This window comes from Dama dama, chromosome 11, assembly GCF_033118175.1.
Source record: "Dama dama isolate Ldn47 chromosome 11, ASM3311817v1, whole genome shotgun sequence".
Taxonomy (NCBI): domain Eukaryota; kingdom Metazoa; phylum Chordata; class Mammalia; order Artiodactyla; family Cervidae; genus Dama; species Dama dama.
Genome location: NC_083691.1, coordinates 97,813,838 through 97,832,658, shown reverse-complemented (window position 1 = coordinate 97,832,658; position 18,821 = coordinate 97,813,838). Strand labels below are relative to the sequence as shown.

General features: G+C 40.7%; 1 protein-coding gene and 1 non-coding gene across 3 annotated transcripts in view; both read right to left on the bottom strand.

The window, feature by feature from the left end:
- AFF3 (ALF transcription elongation factor 3) overlaps positions 1–18,821 on the bottom strand; it is a 620,532-nt gene that overhangs the window by 117,742 nt on the left and 483,969 nt on the right. For both annotated transcript variants that reach the window (XM_061155923.1, XM_061155924.1), the window contains one exon: positions 16,857–16,908. In XM_061155923.1, coding sequence (XP_061011906.1) covers positions 16,857–16,908 — 52 coding nt within the window. The remainder of the gene's footprint in view (positions 1–16,856; positions 16,909–18,821) is intronic.
- On the bottom strand, positions 13,620–13,691 carry TRNAC-GCA (transfer RNA cysteine (anticodon GCA)). The gene has a single exon. It is a non-coding gene; the product is annotated as a tRNA-Cys (tRNA).

Below are 18,821 nucleotides of genomic sequence, written 5' to 3'. Positions count from 1 at the left end.
CAGAGTGGCCTCACCTATAATCCTGATACCTTGATGAGCGAAACTTTAGCATTTTTCTCAGAGGACTAGATTCTTTTTGAGAGAGGTTATTAGCACTCTATGCATTAAGAAGAAGCAAATAACTGGCTCTTTAACTTGCAGATTTATGTTAACTACGTGGACATCTATTAAATTAATTGTGGGCTCTCCAAATATTGATTGAGGATTAAAAGGTAACTTTTCTTCATTGTGAGAAGCAAATGATGCCAATAGGAAAATTTCCCTCTGCAGATTATATCCCATGATCACTGCCTGTAAAATTAAAACTGTCAGTTTAAGTGGATAAACCATGCTCATTTAAAGAGAAAAATGCAGTTATATAATTAAAATGAAAAGACTGCCTAATATGTGTGGATAATGTAATTACTGGAAGCTGCAGGCACACACATAGCCATTCAATTTGGATCCCTCTGCCTTACTTCCCTGAGTTAATGTATTTGTCATCTCTGAAACACTGTTTGCAGTTGACACCATCTCAGCTGCTCCTTGTTGAATGTTTTAATCACGTGGCCTTGTCTTTACATCTTAGCTATAATAATTTCAACTAAGTACTTGCTATGTCCGACTGCCCAAGCTCACCCTCCTCACATGAGAGGCAGAACTCATTTTTTAAACTTGCCTTTTATTTATTTACTTTTATTTTTGACTTCAATGAGTGGCATGCAGGATCTTAGTTCCCCAACTAGGGATTGAACCCGTGCCCCCTGCAGTGGAAGCATGTTGTTTTAACCACTGGATCTCCAGGGAAGTCCCAGAACTCATTTTTTCACTGAATGGGAAGATATGCAATATAATTCATCTCTCCCTTCCAAATCCACCAAAAAATTCCTTTAGTACTTAGTACTTTCAGGAAGCACTTTGTCTTAAATCTTTTAACTCCATCACTTTCTTCCAAAGGAATACTGGTGTCCAGAATTGTTAAAGCCAAGGGTCACAGACAAGGAGGTGCCACACATATTCTGTGTCCTTCCTTAATTTGCCCAAACAAGAAATCTGACTCTCAAATCATCTGTCTTATTTCCAGTTTGAGAGTCAAAAGTATGAGAATTATAAGAATAAACATGAGACTGAACATCCATTTTTCTTAAACCTCCAAATTCATTAAACCTGGTCACAATTCTGGATCTAGAGATTACAGTCAAAATTCTACAGTGTGTGAAAGGGGAGGCTGTGAAGAAATCCATTCTCTTGGTTTTTGGAGATTTCTGGAAATAACTAACCTCAGTATGCCCTGGCACGAAGCTGTAGGCTTCCTAGGTGGCTAAGACAGTAGAGGATCTGCCCGCAATGCAGGAGAGCCGGGTTTGATCCCTGGGTTGGGAAGATCCCCTGGAGAAAGGCATGACAACCCACTCCAGGATTCTTGCCTGGAGAATTGCATGGACAGAGGAGCCCAGCAGGCTACAGTCCATGGGATGGCAAAGAGTTAGACAGAACCGAGCACAAAGCAGTTGCTGACGTTTCTACAGAGACTGGATAAATGTTTTTCTCCTAAATAGGTAGGTGAATTGTGTATTTATCTACAGACAATTTTTGACCTTGGGTCTGTGCTTTTTGTCTTCTTTGTCAACGTCTTTGATCTTCTGATAAGACTAATTTGAAAAATCACAGTGTTTAATAAAAGAAATAGATGGAAAGTCATCCTTGATACTTAACAATAGGCAGCAGGAAGTATTCTTAATTCAGCTTAACATTATGCATCATTCACATATCCATTTAGCAAGTACACAGCACCTCTGCTCTGCCAAATACAGTTCCTTCCCCTCAGGAAACCTCCAATCTGGTTGGTAGAGATATTTTTAAAAGTAAATATAATATATAATTAAAGTTATGATGAGACCTAAGAAGAAAGATTAGGTTATGATGACAGGGATTAACAAGGGGCCCAAGTTAGACTACTGAAGGCTCCCTGATGAAGTGAAATTGATGCTGCACCTCCTAGATGAGTAGGTATTAGCGGGGCAAAAAATGAGGGAGGAGAGGCCTATGGAGGCCCTAAGCCACCTGAGCTCAACTTCCTGGAGGAGCTGAAATAGGACCCATGGAGTGGAAATACCATGCCCCATCTCAGTGTGAAGTGAAGCGGAAGCCCTGAGTGAAGCCAGCCTGTGTAGGGTGCTGTCAGCTACATTATGGGCTTTGGATTGTGCCAAGTGGAATGGGAGATTAAGGGATCTGACTTTGATGATCTGACTTGATCTTTTTAAAAAGATCCCTGTGTATTATAGAGGGGTAAGAAGGGAGATATGCTGGTTCCTACTAAACTGGTTTAGACTAGCCAGGATGGAAAGAGGTAAGATGGATGGACTAACAGCTGTGAATTTATAGGACTTGGAGATAAAACTAACATTGGAGTGAGGAACGGGGGCGTCATCAAGGATGAGTCCGATGTTTCCAGACTTGAACAACTGGGTGTCTGGCAGTTCTAGGTTAGAAATGGAAACAATCACAAGGGAACAGATTTGTGTGTGGGTAGGGAGAGGGGTGGCAAAAACCAGAACTCCAGTTTAGCACAAACTGGATCTGAAATGCCTGTGGAAAAATCAAGCAGGTCTGTGGTTCAGAAGAGAGCTCTGTGCTGAGGATATAACTTCAGAAATTGTGAGCGTATAAAAACTGAAGGTCATGGGAATTGATGAGCTCACCCTGAGAGAGACAGACAGACAGAGGAAGTGGGGAAGATAAATCAGGAATAAACGATGAAAGATTCCAACATTCAAGACTGGCTGGAGGAGGCGCAGTCAGCAAAGGAGTCTGAGAAGAAGACGGGCAAGAAACAAGGAGGGTGTGACATCAGAAACCTCCAGAAAAGTGGAATAACCAACAGTTTTCAATGCTGTAAGTCTCCTGAAAAGAGACTTCAGAAGGAAAAAGCCTGAAAAGAGCCCAGCACATGTGGCTCTGAAGAACCACTGCAGACACTGTGGCCCAGTGAGTGGTTCTGGTGGAGAGCAGGGCAGAAAAGGGTCCAAGGAGTGAGTCCCCAAGCACCTGGGAGGAAATCTTGATAGGAGGAAGGCAGTGTCCTCTTGTAATAGGGAGAGGGGAGGAGATGAACGGAGGAAAAGGTAGTTGTGTCCATCTGGTTACAGGAAGATGATGCTTTCTGGCTAGATGCCAGTCAGCATGGTATGCAGTAGGGAAGTAAAGATGAATAAGGCACAGAATAAGATTCAGGTCATTCACTCAAGAAGTCAGGAAGATAGATAACTAAATCTCATATTATCAATTCTGTGATGGAGGTAATTACAGGATCCTAAGGGAGAAAACTTAAAAATTCCATCACCAGTGAACTGTTACGTTTATATAATGTAATACCTAGAACAGGCACTAAAAAAGCTATATGAAGAGATCCACTCAAAAATACCATACATAAACAGAAACAGAATTCTATAAAATGTTCAGGGAACTTATAGGAATTCAGGAAAAAGAAAACAGAAAAATGAAAAAATAAAGAGAACAAACAGAAGACAAAAAATAAAATGATAAAGATTAAGTCCTGTTAGAAAGTGTTCTAGTTTCATTCTTTTACAAGTGGTTGACCAGTTTTCCCAGCACCACTTGTTAAAGAGGTTGTCTTTTTTCCATTGTATATCCTTGCCTCCTTTGTCAAAGATAAGGTGTCCATAGGTTCGTGGATTTATCTCTGGGCTTTCTATTCTGTTCCATTGATCTATATTTCTGTCTTTGTGCCAGTACCATACTGTCTTGATGACTGTGGCTTTGTAGTAGAGCCTGAAGTCAGGCAGGTTGATTCCTCCAGTTCCATTCTTCTTTCTCAAGATTGCTTTGGCTATTCGAGGTTTTTTGTATTTCCATACAAATTGTGAAATTCTTTGGTCTAGTTCTGTGAAAAATACCGTTGGTAGCTTGATAGGGATTGCATTGAATCTATAGACTGCTTTGGGTAGAATAGCCATTTTGACAATATTAATTCTTCCAATCCATGAACACGGTATGTTTCTCCATCTGTTTGTGTCCTCTTTGATTTCTTTCATCAGTGTTTTATAGTTTTCTATGTATAGGTCTTTTGTTTCTTTAGGTAGATATACTCCTAAGTATTTTATTCTTTTTGTTGCAATGGTGAATGGTATTGTTTCCTTAATTTCTCTGTCTGTTTTTTCATTGTTAGTATATAGGAATGCAAGGGATTTCTGTGTGTTAATTTTATATCCTGCAACTTTACTATATTCATTGATTAGCTCTAGTAATTTTCTGGTAGAATCTTTAGGGTTTTCTATGTAGAGGATCATGTCATCTGCGAACAGTGAGAGTTTTACTTCTTCTTTTCCTATCTGGATTCCTTTTACTTCTTTTTCTGCTCTGATTGCTGTGGCCAGCACTTCCAACACTATGTTGAATAGTAGTGGTGAGAGTGGGCACCCTTGTCTTGTTCCTGATTTCAGGGGAAATGCCTTCAATTTTTCACCATTGAGGGTGATGCTTGCTGTGGGTTTGTCATATATAGCTTTTATTATGTTGAGGTATGTTCCTTCTATTCCTGCTTTTTGGAGAGTTTTAATCATAAATGAGTGTTGAATTCTGTCAAAGGCTTTCTCTGCATCTATTGAGATAATCATATGGTTTTTATCTTTCAATTTGTTAATGTGGTGTATTACATTGATTGATTTGCGGATATTAAAGAATCCTTGCATTCCTGGGATAAAGCCCACTTGGTCATGGTGTATGATTTTTTTAATATGTTGTTGGATTCTGTTTGCTAGAATTTTGTTAAGGATTTTTGCATCTATGTTCATCAGTGATACTGGCCTGTAGTTTTCTTTTTTTGTGGCATCTTTGTCTGGTTTTGGAATTAGGGTGATGGTGGCCTCATAGAATGAGTTTGGAAGCTTACCTTCTTCTGCAATTTTCTGGAAGAGTTTGAGTAAGATAGGTGTTAGCTCTTCTCTAAATTTTTGGTAGAATTCAGCTGTGAAGCCATCTGGTCCTGGGCTTTTGTTTGCTGGAAGATTTTTGATGACAGTTTCGATTTCCTTGCTTGTGATGGGTCTGTTAAGATCTTCTATTTCTTCCTGGTTCAGTTTTGGAAAGTTATACTTTTCTAAGAATTTGTCCATTTCATCCAAGTTGTCCATTTTATTGGCACAGAGCTGCTGGTAGTAGTCTCTTATGATCCTTTGTATTTCAGTGTTGTCTGTTGTGATCTCTCCATTTTCATTTCTAATTTTGTTAATTTGGTTTTTCTCTCTTTGTTTCTTAATGAGTCTTGCTAATGGTTTGTCAATTTTGTTTATTTTTTCAAAAAACCAGCTTTTAGCTTTGTTGATTTTTGCTATGGTCTCTTTAGTTTCTTTTGCATTTATTTCTGCCCTGATTTTTAAGATTTCTTTCCTTCTGCTAACTCTGGGGTTCTTAATTTCTTCCTTCTCTAATTGCTTTAGGTGTAGAGTTAGGTTATTTAATTGGTTTTTTTCCTGTTTCTTGATGTAAGCCTGTAATGCTATGAACCTTCCCCTTAGCACTGCTTTTACAGTGTCCCATAGGTTTTGGGTTGTTGTGTTTTCATTTTCATTCATTTCTATACATATTTTGATTTCTTTTTTGATTTCTTCTATGATTTGTTGGTTATTCAGAAGCGTGTTGTTTAGCCTCCATATGTTTGAAGTTTTAACAATTTTTTCCCTGTAATTGAGATCTAATCTTACTGCACTGTGGTCGGAAAAGATGACTGGAATGATTTCAATTTTTTTGAATTTTCCAAGACCAGATTTATGGCCCAGGATGTGATCTATTCTGGAGAATGTTCCGTGTGCACTTGAGAAAAAGGTGAAGTTGATTGTTTTGGGGTGAAATGTCCTATAGATATCAATTAGGTCTAGCTGGTCCATTGTGTCATTTAAGGTTTGTGTTTCCTTGTTAATTTTCTGTTTAGTTGATCTATCCATAGTTGAGAGTGGGGTATTAAAGTCTCCCACTATTATTGTGTTACTATTAATTTCCTCTTTCATACTTGTTAGCGTTTGCCGTACATATTGCGGTGCTCCTATGTTGGGTGCATATATATTTATAATTGTTATATCTTCTTTTTTGATTGATCCTTTGATCATTATGTAGTGTCCTTCTTTGTCTCTTTTCACTTCCTTTATTTGAAAGTCTATTTTATCTGATATGAGTATTGCGACTCCTACTTTCTTTTGGTCTCCGTTTGCATGAAATATTTTTTTCCAGCCCTTCACTTTTAGTCTGTATGTGTCTCTTGTTTTGAGGTGGGTCTCTTGTAGACAGCATATATAGGGGTCTTGTTTTTGTATCCATTCAGCCAATCTTTGTCTTTTGGTTGGGGCATTCAACCCATTTACATTTAGGGTAATTATTGATAGGTGTGGTCCCGTTGCCATTTACTTTGTTGTTTTGGGTTCACATTTATAAAACCTTTCTGCATTTCCTGTCTAGAGAAGATCCTTTAGCATTTGTTGAAGAGCTGGTTTGGTGGTGCTGAATTCTCAGAAACTATAAAACTCCTAGAGGAGAACATAGGCAAAACACTCTCCGACATAAATCAAAGCAAGATCCTCTATGACCCACCTCCCAGAATATTGGAAATAAAAGCAAAACTAAACAAATGGGACCTAATGAAACTTAAAAGCTTTTGCACAACAAAGGAAACTATAAGTAAGGTGAAAAGACAGGCCTCAGATTGGGAGAAAATAATAGCAAATGAAGAAACAGACAAAGGATTAATCTCAAAAATATACAAGCAACTCCTGCAGCTCAATTCCAGAAAAATAAATGACCCAATCAAAAAATGGGCCAAAGAACTAAACAGACACTTCTCCAAAGAAGACATACAGATGGCTAACAAACACATGAAAAGATGCTCAACATCACTCATTATTAGAGAAATGCAAATCAAAACCACAATGAGGTACCATTACACGCCAGTCAGGATGGCTGCTATCCAAAAGTCTACAAGCAATAAATGCTGGAGAGGGTGTGGAGAAAAGGGAACCCTCTTACACTGTTGGTGGGAATGCAAACTAGTACAGCCGCTATGGAAAACAGTGTGGAGATTTCTTAAAAAACTGGACATAGAACTGCCATATGACCCAGCAATCCCACTTCTGGGCATACACACTGAGGAAACCAGATCTGAAAGAGACACGTGCACCCCAATGTTCATCGCAGCACTGTTTATAACAGCCAGGACATGGAAGCAACCTAGATGCCCATCAGCAGATGAATGGATAAGGAAGCTGTGGTACATATACACCATGGAATATTACTCAGCCATTAAAAAGAATTCATTTGAACCAGTCCTAATGAGATGGATGAAGCTGGAGCCCATTATACAGAGTGAAGTAAGCCAGAAAGATAAAGAACATTACAGCATACTGACACATGTATATGGAATTTAGAAAGGTGATAACGATAACCCTATATGCAGAACAGAAAAAGAGACACAGAAATACAGAACAGACTTTTGAACTTTGTGGGAGAATGTGAGGGTGGGATATTTCAAAAGAACAGCATGTATACTATCTATGGTGAAACAGATCACCAGCCCAGGAGGGATGCACGAGACAAGTGCTCCGGCCTGGTGCACTGGGAAGACCCAGAGGAATCGGGTGGAGAGGGAGGTGGGAGGGGGGATCGGGATTGGGAATACATGTAAATCCATGGCTGATTCATATCAATGTATGACAAAACCCACTGGAAAAAAATAATAATAATAATAAAAAAAAAAAATTAAAAAAAAAAAAAAAAGATTAAGTCCTAACATAATTATCATTAATGTTACATTATGTTACATTAATTAATATTGATTAGTTACCTTAATTATCAACCAGTAATTACATTAAATGTAAGTGGTCCAAATACATTGAATTAAAAGACAGAAGTTGTGAAGAGGATAAAAGGTATGACAACCATATGTTGTCTATAAGAAACTAATTTCAAATATAACAATATAGGTAGGTTTTAAGTAAAAGAATGGGAAAAGTTATATCATGCAAACATTAATTAGAAGAAACCAACAGTTGCCACACTGATATCAGGTAAAGTAGACATCAGTGCAAAGAAATTTAGGAGAGCTAGAGTGGGACATGTGTGCCAAGTTGCTTTAGCTGTGTCCGACTCTGTGCAGCCCTCTGGACTGTACCCGCCAGGCTCCTCTGTCCGTGGCATTCTTCAGGTAAGAACGCTGGAGTGGGCTTGCCATGCCCTCCTCCGGGGGGTCCTCCTGACCCAGGGACTGAACCCAGCTCTCATGTCTCCTGCGGTGGCAGGCAGGTTCTTTACCACTAGTGCCACATGGGAAGCCCAGAGTGGCACTTACATGATGACAAAAGGTCAATCTACCAAGAAGACAAAGCAATCCCAAATGTGTGCGCAAAATAACAGCAGTAAAGCATGTGAAGTGAAAACACTGATGGAATAGAAAGGAGAAATAGACAAACCCACAGTTGTAGTTGGAGGCTTCAACACTCCTCTCCCAACAATGGATAGAGCAACTAGACAGAAAGTCAGCAAGGATACAGAATAACTCAAGGACGACATCAACCAACAGGTTCTAATTGATATTTATGGAACACTCCATCTAATATCAGCAGAATATACATTCTTTCAAGTGCCCATAAAACATATATCAATGTAGACCATATCTTGGGCCATAACAAGTACTCAATATACTTACAAAAACTGAAATCATACAGGATGTATTCTTAGACCACAATAGAACCAAACTAGAAATCAATAAAAGGAAGATCACAGGAATTCTCCAAACACTTGGAAATAAAACAACACAGTTCTAAAAGCATCAGAGAGGATGTCTCTCTGAACTCAATTACAGTGAAGGTACAAACATAGAGAAATTTATGACATGTAGCTACAGCATTGCTGAGAGTGAGACGTATAGCACTAAATCATTATTCTTAAAACAGGACAATCACAAATCAATAATCTAGGCTCCCTCAAGAAAGTAGAAAAAGTAGAGCAAAATAATCCAAAACAAATGCAAGGAGGGAAATAATAACGGCAAGAAATCAATGAAATTGAAAGCAGAAAAATAGAGAATATCAGTGAAACAAAAAGCTAGTTCTTTGGGAAAAGCAATAAAATTGACACCCCTCTAGTAAAACTGACAAAGAAAAGAATAAAGATCAGTGTTAAGAATGAAACAGGGGCAAGGATAAAGAAGTTGTGGTACACATATACAAAGGAATGTTACTCAGCCATAAAAAGAACACATTTGAGTTAGTCCTAATGAGGTAGAAGAACCTAGAGGCTGTTATACAGAGTGAAGTAAGTCAGAAAGAGAAAAAAAAATGTATGCTAATGCATTTATAGGGGCTTCCCTGATAGCTCAGTTGGTAAAGAATCCACGTGCAACGCAGGAGACTCTGGTTCAATTCCTGGGTTCAGAAGATCCTCTGGAGAAGGGATAGGCTACCCACTCCAGTATTCTTGGGCTTCCCTTGTGGCTCAGCTGGTAAAGAATCTGCCTGCAGTGTAGGAGACCTGGGTTTGATCCCTGGGTTGGGAAGATTCCCTGGAGAAGGGAAAGGCTACCCACTCCAGTATTCTGGCCTAGAGAATTACATGGACAGTCCATGAGGTCGTAAAGAGTCAGACACAACTGAGTGACTTTTACTTTCATGGAATCTAGAAAGATGGTACTGATGAACCTATTTGCAGGACAGCAATGGAGACACAGACATAGAGAACAAACCTGTGGACACAGTGGAGGAAAGAAAGGGTGGGATGAATAGAGAGAATAGCATGGAAACATATACATTACCATATGTAAAATAGATAGCCAGTAGGAATTTGCTATATGATGCAAGAAGCTCAAATCAGGTGCTCTGTGACAACCTAGAGAGGTGGGATGGGGTGGGAGGTGAGAGTGAAGTTCAAGAGGGAGGGGACACGGGTATACCTATGGCTGATTCATACTGATGTATGACAGAGACTAATGGCAAACAGATGGGGAAACAGTGGGAACAGTGGCTGACTTTATTTTTCTGGGCTCAAAAATCACTGCAGATGGTGATTGCAGCCATGAAATTAAAAGACGCTTACTGCTTGGAAGGAAAGTTATGACCAACCTAGACAGCATATTAAAAAGCAGAGACATTACTTTGCCAACAAAGGTCCATCCAGTCAAGGCTATGGTTTTTCCAGTGGTCATGTATGGATGTGAGAGTTGGACTGTGAAGAAAGCTGAGCACTGAAGAATTGATGCTTTTGACTATGGTGTTGGAGAAGACTCTTGAGAGTCCCTTGGATTGCAAGGAGATCCAACCAGTCCATCCTGAAGGAGATCAGTCCTGGGTGTTCATTGGAAGGACTGATGCTGAAGCTGAAACTCCAGTACTTTGGCCACCTGATGTGAAGAGCTGACTCATTGGAAAAGACCCTGATGCTGGGAAAGATTGAGGGCAGGAGGAGAAGGGGACAACAGAGGATGAGATGGTTGGATGGCATCAGCGATTCGATGGACATGGGTTTGGGTAAACTCTGGGAGTTGGTGATGGACAGGGAGGCCTGGCATGCTGCTGTTCCCTGGGGTCACAAAGAGTCAGACACGACTGAGCGACTGAACTGAACTGAATGCAATAGTGTAAAGTAGTTATTCTCCAATTAAAAATAAACAAAAATTTTAAAAAAGAGTTTAAAAAAAAGAATGAAACAGGGGCTATCACTATAGATCCAGACTGCAAACAGACAATGAAGTAATACAACTCTACACACATGAGTATGACAATTTAAATGACATCGTGGGGACTACTTCCCTAGCAGTCCAATGGTTAAGACTTCACCTTCCATAAGAATATACAATGGAAAAAAGACAACCTCTTTAACAAGTGGTGCTGGGAAAACTGGTCAACCACTTGACCAGTAAAAGAATGAAACTAGAACACTCTCTAACACCACACACAAAAATAAACTCAAAATGGATTAAAGATCTAAATGTAAGACCAGAAACTATAAAACTCCTAGAAGAGAACATAGGCAAAACACTCTCTGACATAAATCACAGCAAGATCCTCTATGACCCACCTCCCAGAATATTGGAAATAAAAGCAAAAATAAACAAATGGGACCTAATGAAACTTAAAAACTTTTGCACAACAAAGGAAACTATAAGCAAGGTGAAAAGACAGCCTTCAGAATGGGAGAAAATAATAGCAAATGAAGCAACAGACAAAGGATTAATCTCAAAAATACACAAGCAACTCCTGCAGCTCAATTCCAGAAAAATAAATGACCCAATCAAAAAATGGGCCAAAGATCTAAACAGACATTTCTCCAAAGAAGACATACAGATGGCTAACAAACACATGAAAAGATGCTCAACATCACTCATTATCAGAGAAATGTGAATCAAAACCTCAATGAGGTACCATTACACGCCAGTCAGGATGGCTGCTATCCAAAAGTCTACAAGCAATAAATGCTGGAGAGGGTGTGGAGAAAAGGGAACCCTCTTACACTGTTGGTGGGAATGCAAACTAGTACAGCCACTATGCAGAACAGTGTGGAGATTTCTTAAAAAAACTGGACATAGAACTGCCATATGACCCAGCAATCCCACTTCTGGGCATACATACCGAGGAAACCAGATCTGAAAGAGACACGTGCACCCCAATGTTCATCGTAGCACTGTTTATAATAGCCAGGACAGGGAAGCAACCTAGATGCCCATCAGCAGACGAATGGATAAGGAAGCTATGGTACATATACACTGTGGAATATTACTCAGCCATTAAAAAGAATTCATTTGAATCAGTTCTAATGAGATGGATGAAACTGGAGCCCATTATACAGAGTGAAGTAAGACAGAAAGATAAAGACCAATACAGTATATTAACGCATATATATGGAATTTAAAAAGATGCTAATGATAACCCTATATGCAAAACAGAAAAAGAGACACAGATGTACAGAACAGACTTTGGGACTCTGTGGGAGAAGGTGAGGGTGGGATGTTCTGAGAGAAGAGCACTGAAACAAGTATACTATCAAGAGTGAAACAGATCGCCAGCGCAGGTTGGATGTATGAGACAAGTGTTCAGGGCTGGTGCACTGGGAAGACCCAGAGGGATGGGATGGGGAGGGAGGTGGGAGGGGGGATCGAGATAGGGAACACATGTAAATCCATGGCTGATTCATGTCAATGTATGGCAAAAACCACTACAATAAAAATAAATAAATAAATAATACTTAGAATAAAAAAGAAAAAAGACTGCCTCCAACCCAAGGGGCGCAAGTTCAATCCCTAGTTGGGGAAGTAAGATGCCTTGGGGCCAAAATCCAAAACATAAAACAGAAAGACTGTGTAAAATAGATGACCAGTGCAAGTTCGGTGCACGAAGAAGGGCACCCAAATCCAGTGCTCTGGGATAACCTAGACGGATACGGTGGGGAGGGAGGTGGGAAGGGGGGACACATGTATACACATGCCTCCTGATTCATGTTGATGTATGGCAGAAACCACCACAATATTGTAAAGTAATTATCCTCCAATTAAAATACATTAATTTAAAAAAATGGTCCATGTCAAGAAATCTTAAAAAAAAATGACACAATGGATTAATTACTTGAAAAGCACATCCTACCATAACCTACCCAATGTGAAATGACCTAAATAGCCCTTTAACTATCAAGAAAATAGAATATTTAAGTTTCTAAAAGTCTCCAAGCCCACATGGTTTCCCTGGAGAATTCTGACAAACATTTAAAGAAGAATTAACATTAATCTTATACAACTGCTTCAAGAAAAAGAAGAGCAGAAAACACTTAGCAATTCATGTTATAAGCCAGCATTACCCTTATGTCAAAACCAGACACAGACAATACAGAAAAAGAAACCTTTGGACCAATATTCCTCATGAATATAAAAAGACAAGCACGTGAGGAAATGTAGCGCAAAAGGAATTCTGTAACATTGCTGGGGGCAGAGTCAGAAGGTACAACCATTTTGGGAAAATGGCTTGGGATAATCTACTTAAATTGAACATCCTACAGCATTTTTACTCTTGGGGACAGACCCAACAAGAATGTTCCCACATGCTCCCCAAAGACTTGTACAAGAACGTTAGTAACAACACTATCCCAATAGCCCTAAATGCCCTTGTGCCTGTCAGCAGTAGGTTGGGTAAGCAAATGATAGTATATGCACATGATGGATTAGGATCCAGCAATGGAAATGAGCAAACTTCACTTATATGCAATATCATGCATGAGTCTTACAAACAAAATGCTGAGTGACAGAAGCCAGACACAACAGCATTCAGTCAGAATCCTACTGATGTCAATGTGAAAGACAAATGCAGTTATGATATGGTGTTAGAAATCAGGAGTAGTTACTCTGGAAAGAGATGAGGGAGACCCGAGAGACTGGTCATGTGTGTGTCTTGATTTGGGTGCTGGTTACATGGGTGTGGTTTATGAATACTCATCAAGTCATACTCTGAGGTTAAGTGAAAGTGAAAGTGAAGTTGTTCAGTCATGTCCGACTTTTTGTGACCCGTGGACTGTAGCCCACCAGGCTCCTCCATCCATGGGATTCTCCAGGCAAGAATACTGGAGTGGGTTGCCATTTCCTTCTCCAGGGGATCTTCCCGACCCAGGGATCGAACCTGGGTCTCCTGCATTGCAGGCAGACACTTTAACCTCTGAGCCACCAGGGAAGCCCTTATGTGTAACTTTTATGTGCATGAGTGCTAAGTCACTTCGCTTGTGTCCGGCTCTTTGCGACCCCATGGACCTTTGCCTGCCAGGCTCCTCTGTCCATGGAATTCTCCAGGCAAGAATACTGGAGTGGGTTGCCATGCCTTCCTCCAGGGGATCTTTCTGACTCAGAGATCAAACCCACATCTCTTATGTCTCATGCATTGGCAGGCAGGTTCTTTACCACTGAAGCCACCTGGGAAGTCCAACTTTTTGTCTGGTATATTCAACTGTGGTGGTTTAGTCACTAAGTTGTGTCCGGCTCTTGCAACCCTATAGACTATAGCCTGCTGGGCTCCTCTGTCCATGAGATTCTCCAGGCAGTTGATGTAAAAAGAAGGAAAAAGCCTGTTGGACATGGTGATATGAAGGTTACCGGTGAGCACAAGTTGTGAGGAGATGGCGGGCTGTGGGGATCTCATGTCAATTCCAGCTCTGCAATGAGCAGCACTGGACGCAGAGCAGCTCGGGAGCTGGGGCCAGGCTGCAGGGTCGCGGGGGCAGAGCAGGGAGCCAAGGCCAGGGCTGCAGGGCCGCCGGGGGCAGAGCAGGGAGTTGGAGCCAGGGCTGCTGAGCCCGCGCTCACTCAGTAAACTGGCCTGTCTCTGATTTTGAGAGCAGAGAGGCTGCGAGGATAAAGGAACATTAGACAGGAATATGCAAGTGCATCTGAGTCTGAGGCTACTTTCTGAACAACAAACAGCTGGAGCAACTCTGTGCTCTTGTGGGAGCCCCTTTATCACAGCAGCTACACAGGCTGGTGACCGACAGTCACAGGACAACCTGGTGTCATGTCAGAAAAGGCCAAGGATTTCAGTGCACTGTACTTACCAAGGCCGGGAAAAGTTCTTGAAAGATTTTGGGCTAAGGGACAGACTCTGATTATATTTGAAAAACTCACATATGTAAGATGCTTATCTCTCCATGCCAGAGAAAGGCAGATTGTGTATGTGTGCTGTATGTGTGCAAAGCCTCCACTCTTTTAGGGGCACAATCATATTTTGGTCTTGAAGAGAAAACACAGTTCTGTATCATCAGTCTTTATTTATCTACTTTCCTTTTTTTCTTTTGAAAACCTTTATTATTTATTTATTTGGCTGTGCCAGGTCTTAGCTGCGGCATGTAGGATCTTTAGTTGCTGCCTGGGAGATCAAATTTGGGTGCCCTGATTGGAAGCGTGGAGTCTTAGCCACTGAACCACGAGGAAAGTCTCATTAGTCTTTTTTTAAAAGCATGAGAATTATAATTTTGTGATTAGGCCAGGAGATATATATATATATATATATGAAGGCCAAGCTCTACACACACACACACACACATACACACACACACACACACACACACACACACACAAAGGATAACATAATCAGTGTTAGGACAATCACTAAACTGCCATATACAAAACCACTGTCTGGAGTCTTAATTACAAGGGAGGATTAGGATATGAAAATCGTTCATTCTTTCATTGCAAATGACAGGACGATGTATAAACGTAGGGACCAAAAGCAAAAAGAAAGACCTGACCAGTATATTCACAGAACAGGATTTTCCATGGCTACAGAGTGGAAAGGAATAGCTAATAAAGCAAAATGGGTAAACTAAAAGTTTCCACTGCCTTAGACAATTTGTCTGGTCCATCCTTGAATTTTTAAACTGTGTTTTCAGTAGAAATATTTTCTGGAAATAACCCAGGAAATTCTTTCCAAATTAACACTTGCTGAATGAAACAGTCTGTAAACCACTTTTCCAATATGAAGTATACACAATCTACACATTTGCTGTTCATTCCACATTAAGTACATTGTGCAATGTACTTAATCTGAATGTCCACTGGGGAAAAAGACACAAGAGATGAGATCATTTGCTTATAGATACAAAGATGATGACCAACATGACCAACTCACTCCCTAGTTCTGCCAAGATCATCAGGTTGTGGATGTCTGGCCTGCTGGGTGCACCCAGAAACAGATGGATCCATCTCTTAACAACCAAAAGCCTGAGTGGTCCTGCTTGCTCAAAACTCCTTCACGTGGGCCTTTCTTGGCTGGCCCATCTAGTTTCAAACTGCACTGACCTCTGTCTTGTCCTCAGTCCCTTCTTCGATGCCTCACCTTCTCTTATGGGGTGTGAGGCTCTTGTGTGACCCCACAGCTCAGATGCTCTTCCTGGATGTTGCCTTTGACTTTGATCTCTCCTTGGCACACTCTCTTGGTACCTTATTTGCATTTGGATGTCTAGATGGCTGCGTGACCTGAGTGGCATTCCGTGATACCTCTGCATAAAATTCACTATCCCAAGATCAACTGAACAGTGCATGTGTCTCATATCACATGTAAAAATGACACAGAAAACCTCTCTGAATTGTCTTTATACCGATCACATTTACCCCAGCTTGACACAATACAAAATAGGTGATGAGAAAAAGGAAACAGAAGCAGAGGAAAATCTGTCTTCCAAGTTTTCAAACTTGCTTTAAAATACAAACATTTCCTGAAATGCAGAAGTGAAAGTGATGAATGTTAAGTGGGTATTTTTTCACCTTAACTGACTGATCAGAAGAGTATTTATAAACCCCTGACTGATGTCTGGAGCTGATAAATCAACACCAGAGGAGAACGTTTCAAGCACATTTATCACTTAAGACAAACAGGCTATTCTGAGTGTGATTATTTTTTATTCATCACTTTAGCTTACCTCTGCATTTGCTTCTGCTCAGTGTTAATAGTATCTGTGGAAGACTTCTCAATATTTAATGCTACAGCATGCTTACTGCATGCTGATGAGGTGAAACTCACACGTTTGATCTCCAGAAAGCCAGTAACCTTTCCAAAAAAAGTTTCTATCTCACACTGAAGCCTGATCCCAGGTGGCTTCCATGTAAATAGCTGCTGATGGCTTCAACGCCATGAAGATACAGAATTACAGTTTTAAGGGAAATTAAAGGCCAAGATATTTATATTTGAACAGACTTGCTGAACGGCACAGAATCCCATCATCAGCAGAGGACACCCAGCAGCCAAGTGTATTGCAATCCAGCATCCATACGACTCAACACCCAGGACCATCTACTGGGTCAGCATTACCATGTCACATTCAAGGAACTACAACATGAAAGGAAATCTTACCTGTTCATTCTCCTCTTCATCGCTGCTTAGCTTAAGGTCATCCTCTAGCATTCTGAAAGAGGGAACACAAAGGTACAGATACTTAGCAAATTCAAGAGACTTCAGCACCAAAATACCTGTGTTAGGGCAACGCTTCAGTGATGAGTGTAGATTTTGTTGCTGTTCAGTTGCAAAGTTGTCTCCGACTCTTTGTAGCCCTATGCACTGGAGATCAAACCAGTCAACGCTAAAGGAAACCAACCCTGAATATTCATTGGAAGGACTGATGCTAAAGCTGAAGTTCCAATACTTTGGCCACCTGATGCAAAGAGCTAACTCATTGGAAAAGATCCTGTTGCTAGGAAAGATTAAGGGCAGGAGAAGAAAGGGGAGACAGAGGATGAGATGGTTGGATATCATCATCAACTCGATGGACATGAGTTTGAGCAAACTCCAGGAGACAGTGAAGGATAGGGAATGAGTGTATTAGATTTCCTCATTGGAAAAATGTTTCCTTTTGAGCCCTTTACCTCCAATGCCACTTTATGAAAATGAACCCTCAGGACAGCCATAGGACATGACAAGATGCTTCAAGAATATGAGGCTTTAAACAAACAGAATCAAATGGGTGCTTTTCCTTGTGATATTTTAATTCCATAATTATTTGTTCATTGTTTCCCATGTGGCAGAGGCTCGGCCATATCTCTATTATTACTGGCAGGAAACAGAGGAGGAGAGTGGGCAGAACTCTGCCAAGAGCTAGAAAATAGTAAACTTGAGTTCTCGGTGCAGCTGTTTGATGTTCCCCGTTGGAGATCTGGAGAAGAATCACTATCTGACCATCCTCCTGGATGGGAAAAATCAAGTAGCAGGAAACTTTCTGAAATATCTCATCCCTCAGGTGCGTCCTGACAGACCCAGTGGGAAAGCACATTTTTGGGTCCATGAAAGTTAAATCCATGCTTTCAAACTGTGGTGCGGAGAAGACTCTTGAGAGTCCCTTGGACTGCAAGAAGATCAAACTAGTCAACCCTAAAGGAAATCAACCCTGAATATTCATTGGAAGGACTGATGCTGAAGCTGAAGCTCTAATCATTTGGCCACCTGATGCAAAGACCCAACTCATTGGAAAAGACCTTGATGCTGGGAAAGATTGAGGGCAGGAGGAGAAGGGGACGACAGAGGATGAGATGGTTGGTTGGCTGGCATCATTGATTCAATGGACATGAGTTTGAGCAAACTCTGGGAGATGGTGATGGACAGGGAGGCCTGGTGCACTGCAGTCCATGGGACACGTCTTAGTAACTGGACAACAAAAAGTTAAAAGTCAAAAATTAAAAAAAAAACCAACCTGAAAAAGAATAGATACATGTATATGTAAAACTGAATCACTTTGCTGTACACAATATTGTGAATCAGCTATACTCAAACATAAAATAAAAACATAGGAAGATGATAGATATGTAAAAAATTAAATTTTAAAAAGAAACAAAATTCAAATGTTATTATTTCTGATGATGATGAAACTATATTCTTATCAGCATTGCTCATTTATTTCTTTATAGAATAATTGTTTTCACAGGACGTCATTCAAAAGAAATCTCACTAAGAAGCACATCTAAACACAGATGAGTGCGAAACTGCTCTGCCTGAAGCAAGGGGAAGAGTCCATCCTGGGATGGGCACTGGGGCTCCAGGGATCAGTCTGGAGGCCCCTGAGTCCTTGTGCTCGAAAGGCCTCACTGTCCTGTCTGAAGTTACCTCCAAAGTCCAAAGTCTGGGACTCCCCTGGTGGTCTAGGGGCTGAGGCTCTGTGCTCCTGAGGTGGAGGGCCCAGGTTCCACCCCTGGTGGGGGAGCTGGATCCCACATGACACAACTAAGGTTTCATATGCTGCAGCTAAGATCCACTGCAGCCAAATAAAAAGTCCAAAGCCTGACCCCTAAAATGTGCTGTTTCCTTTAAAAGCTAATTATAGGCCTATTG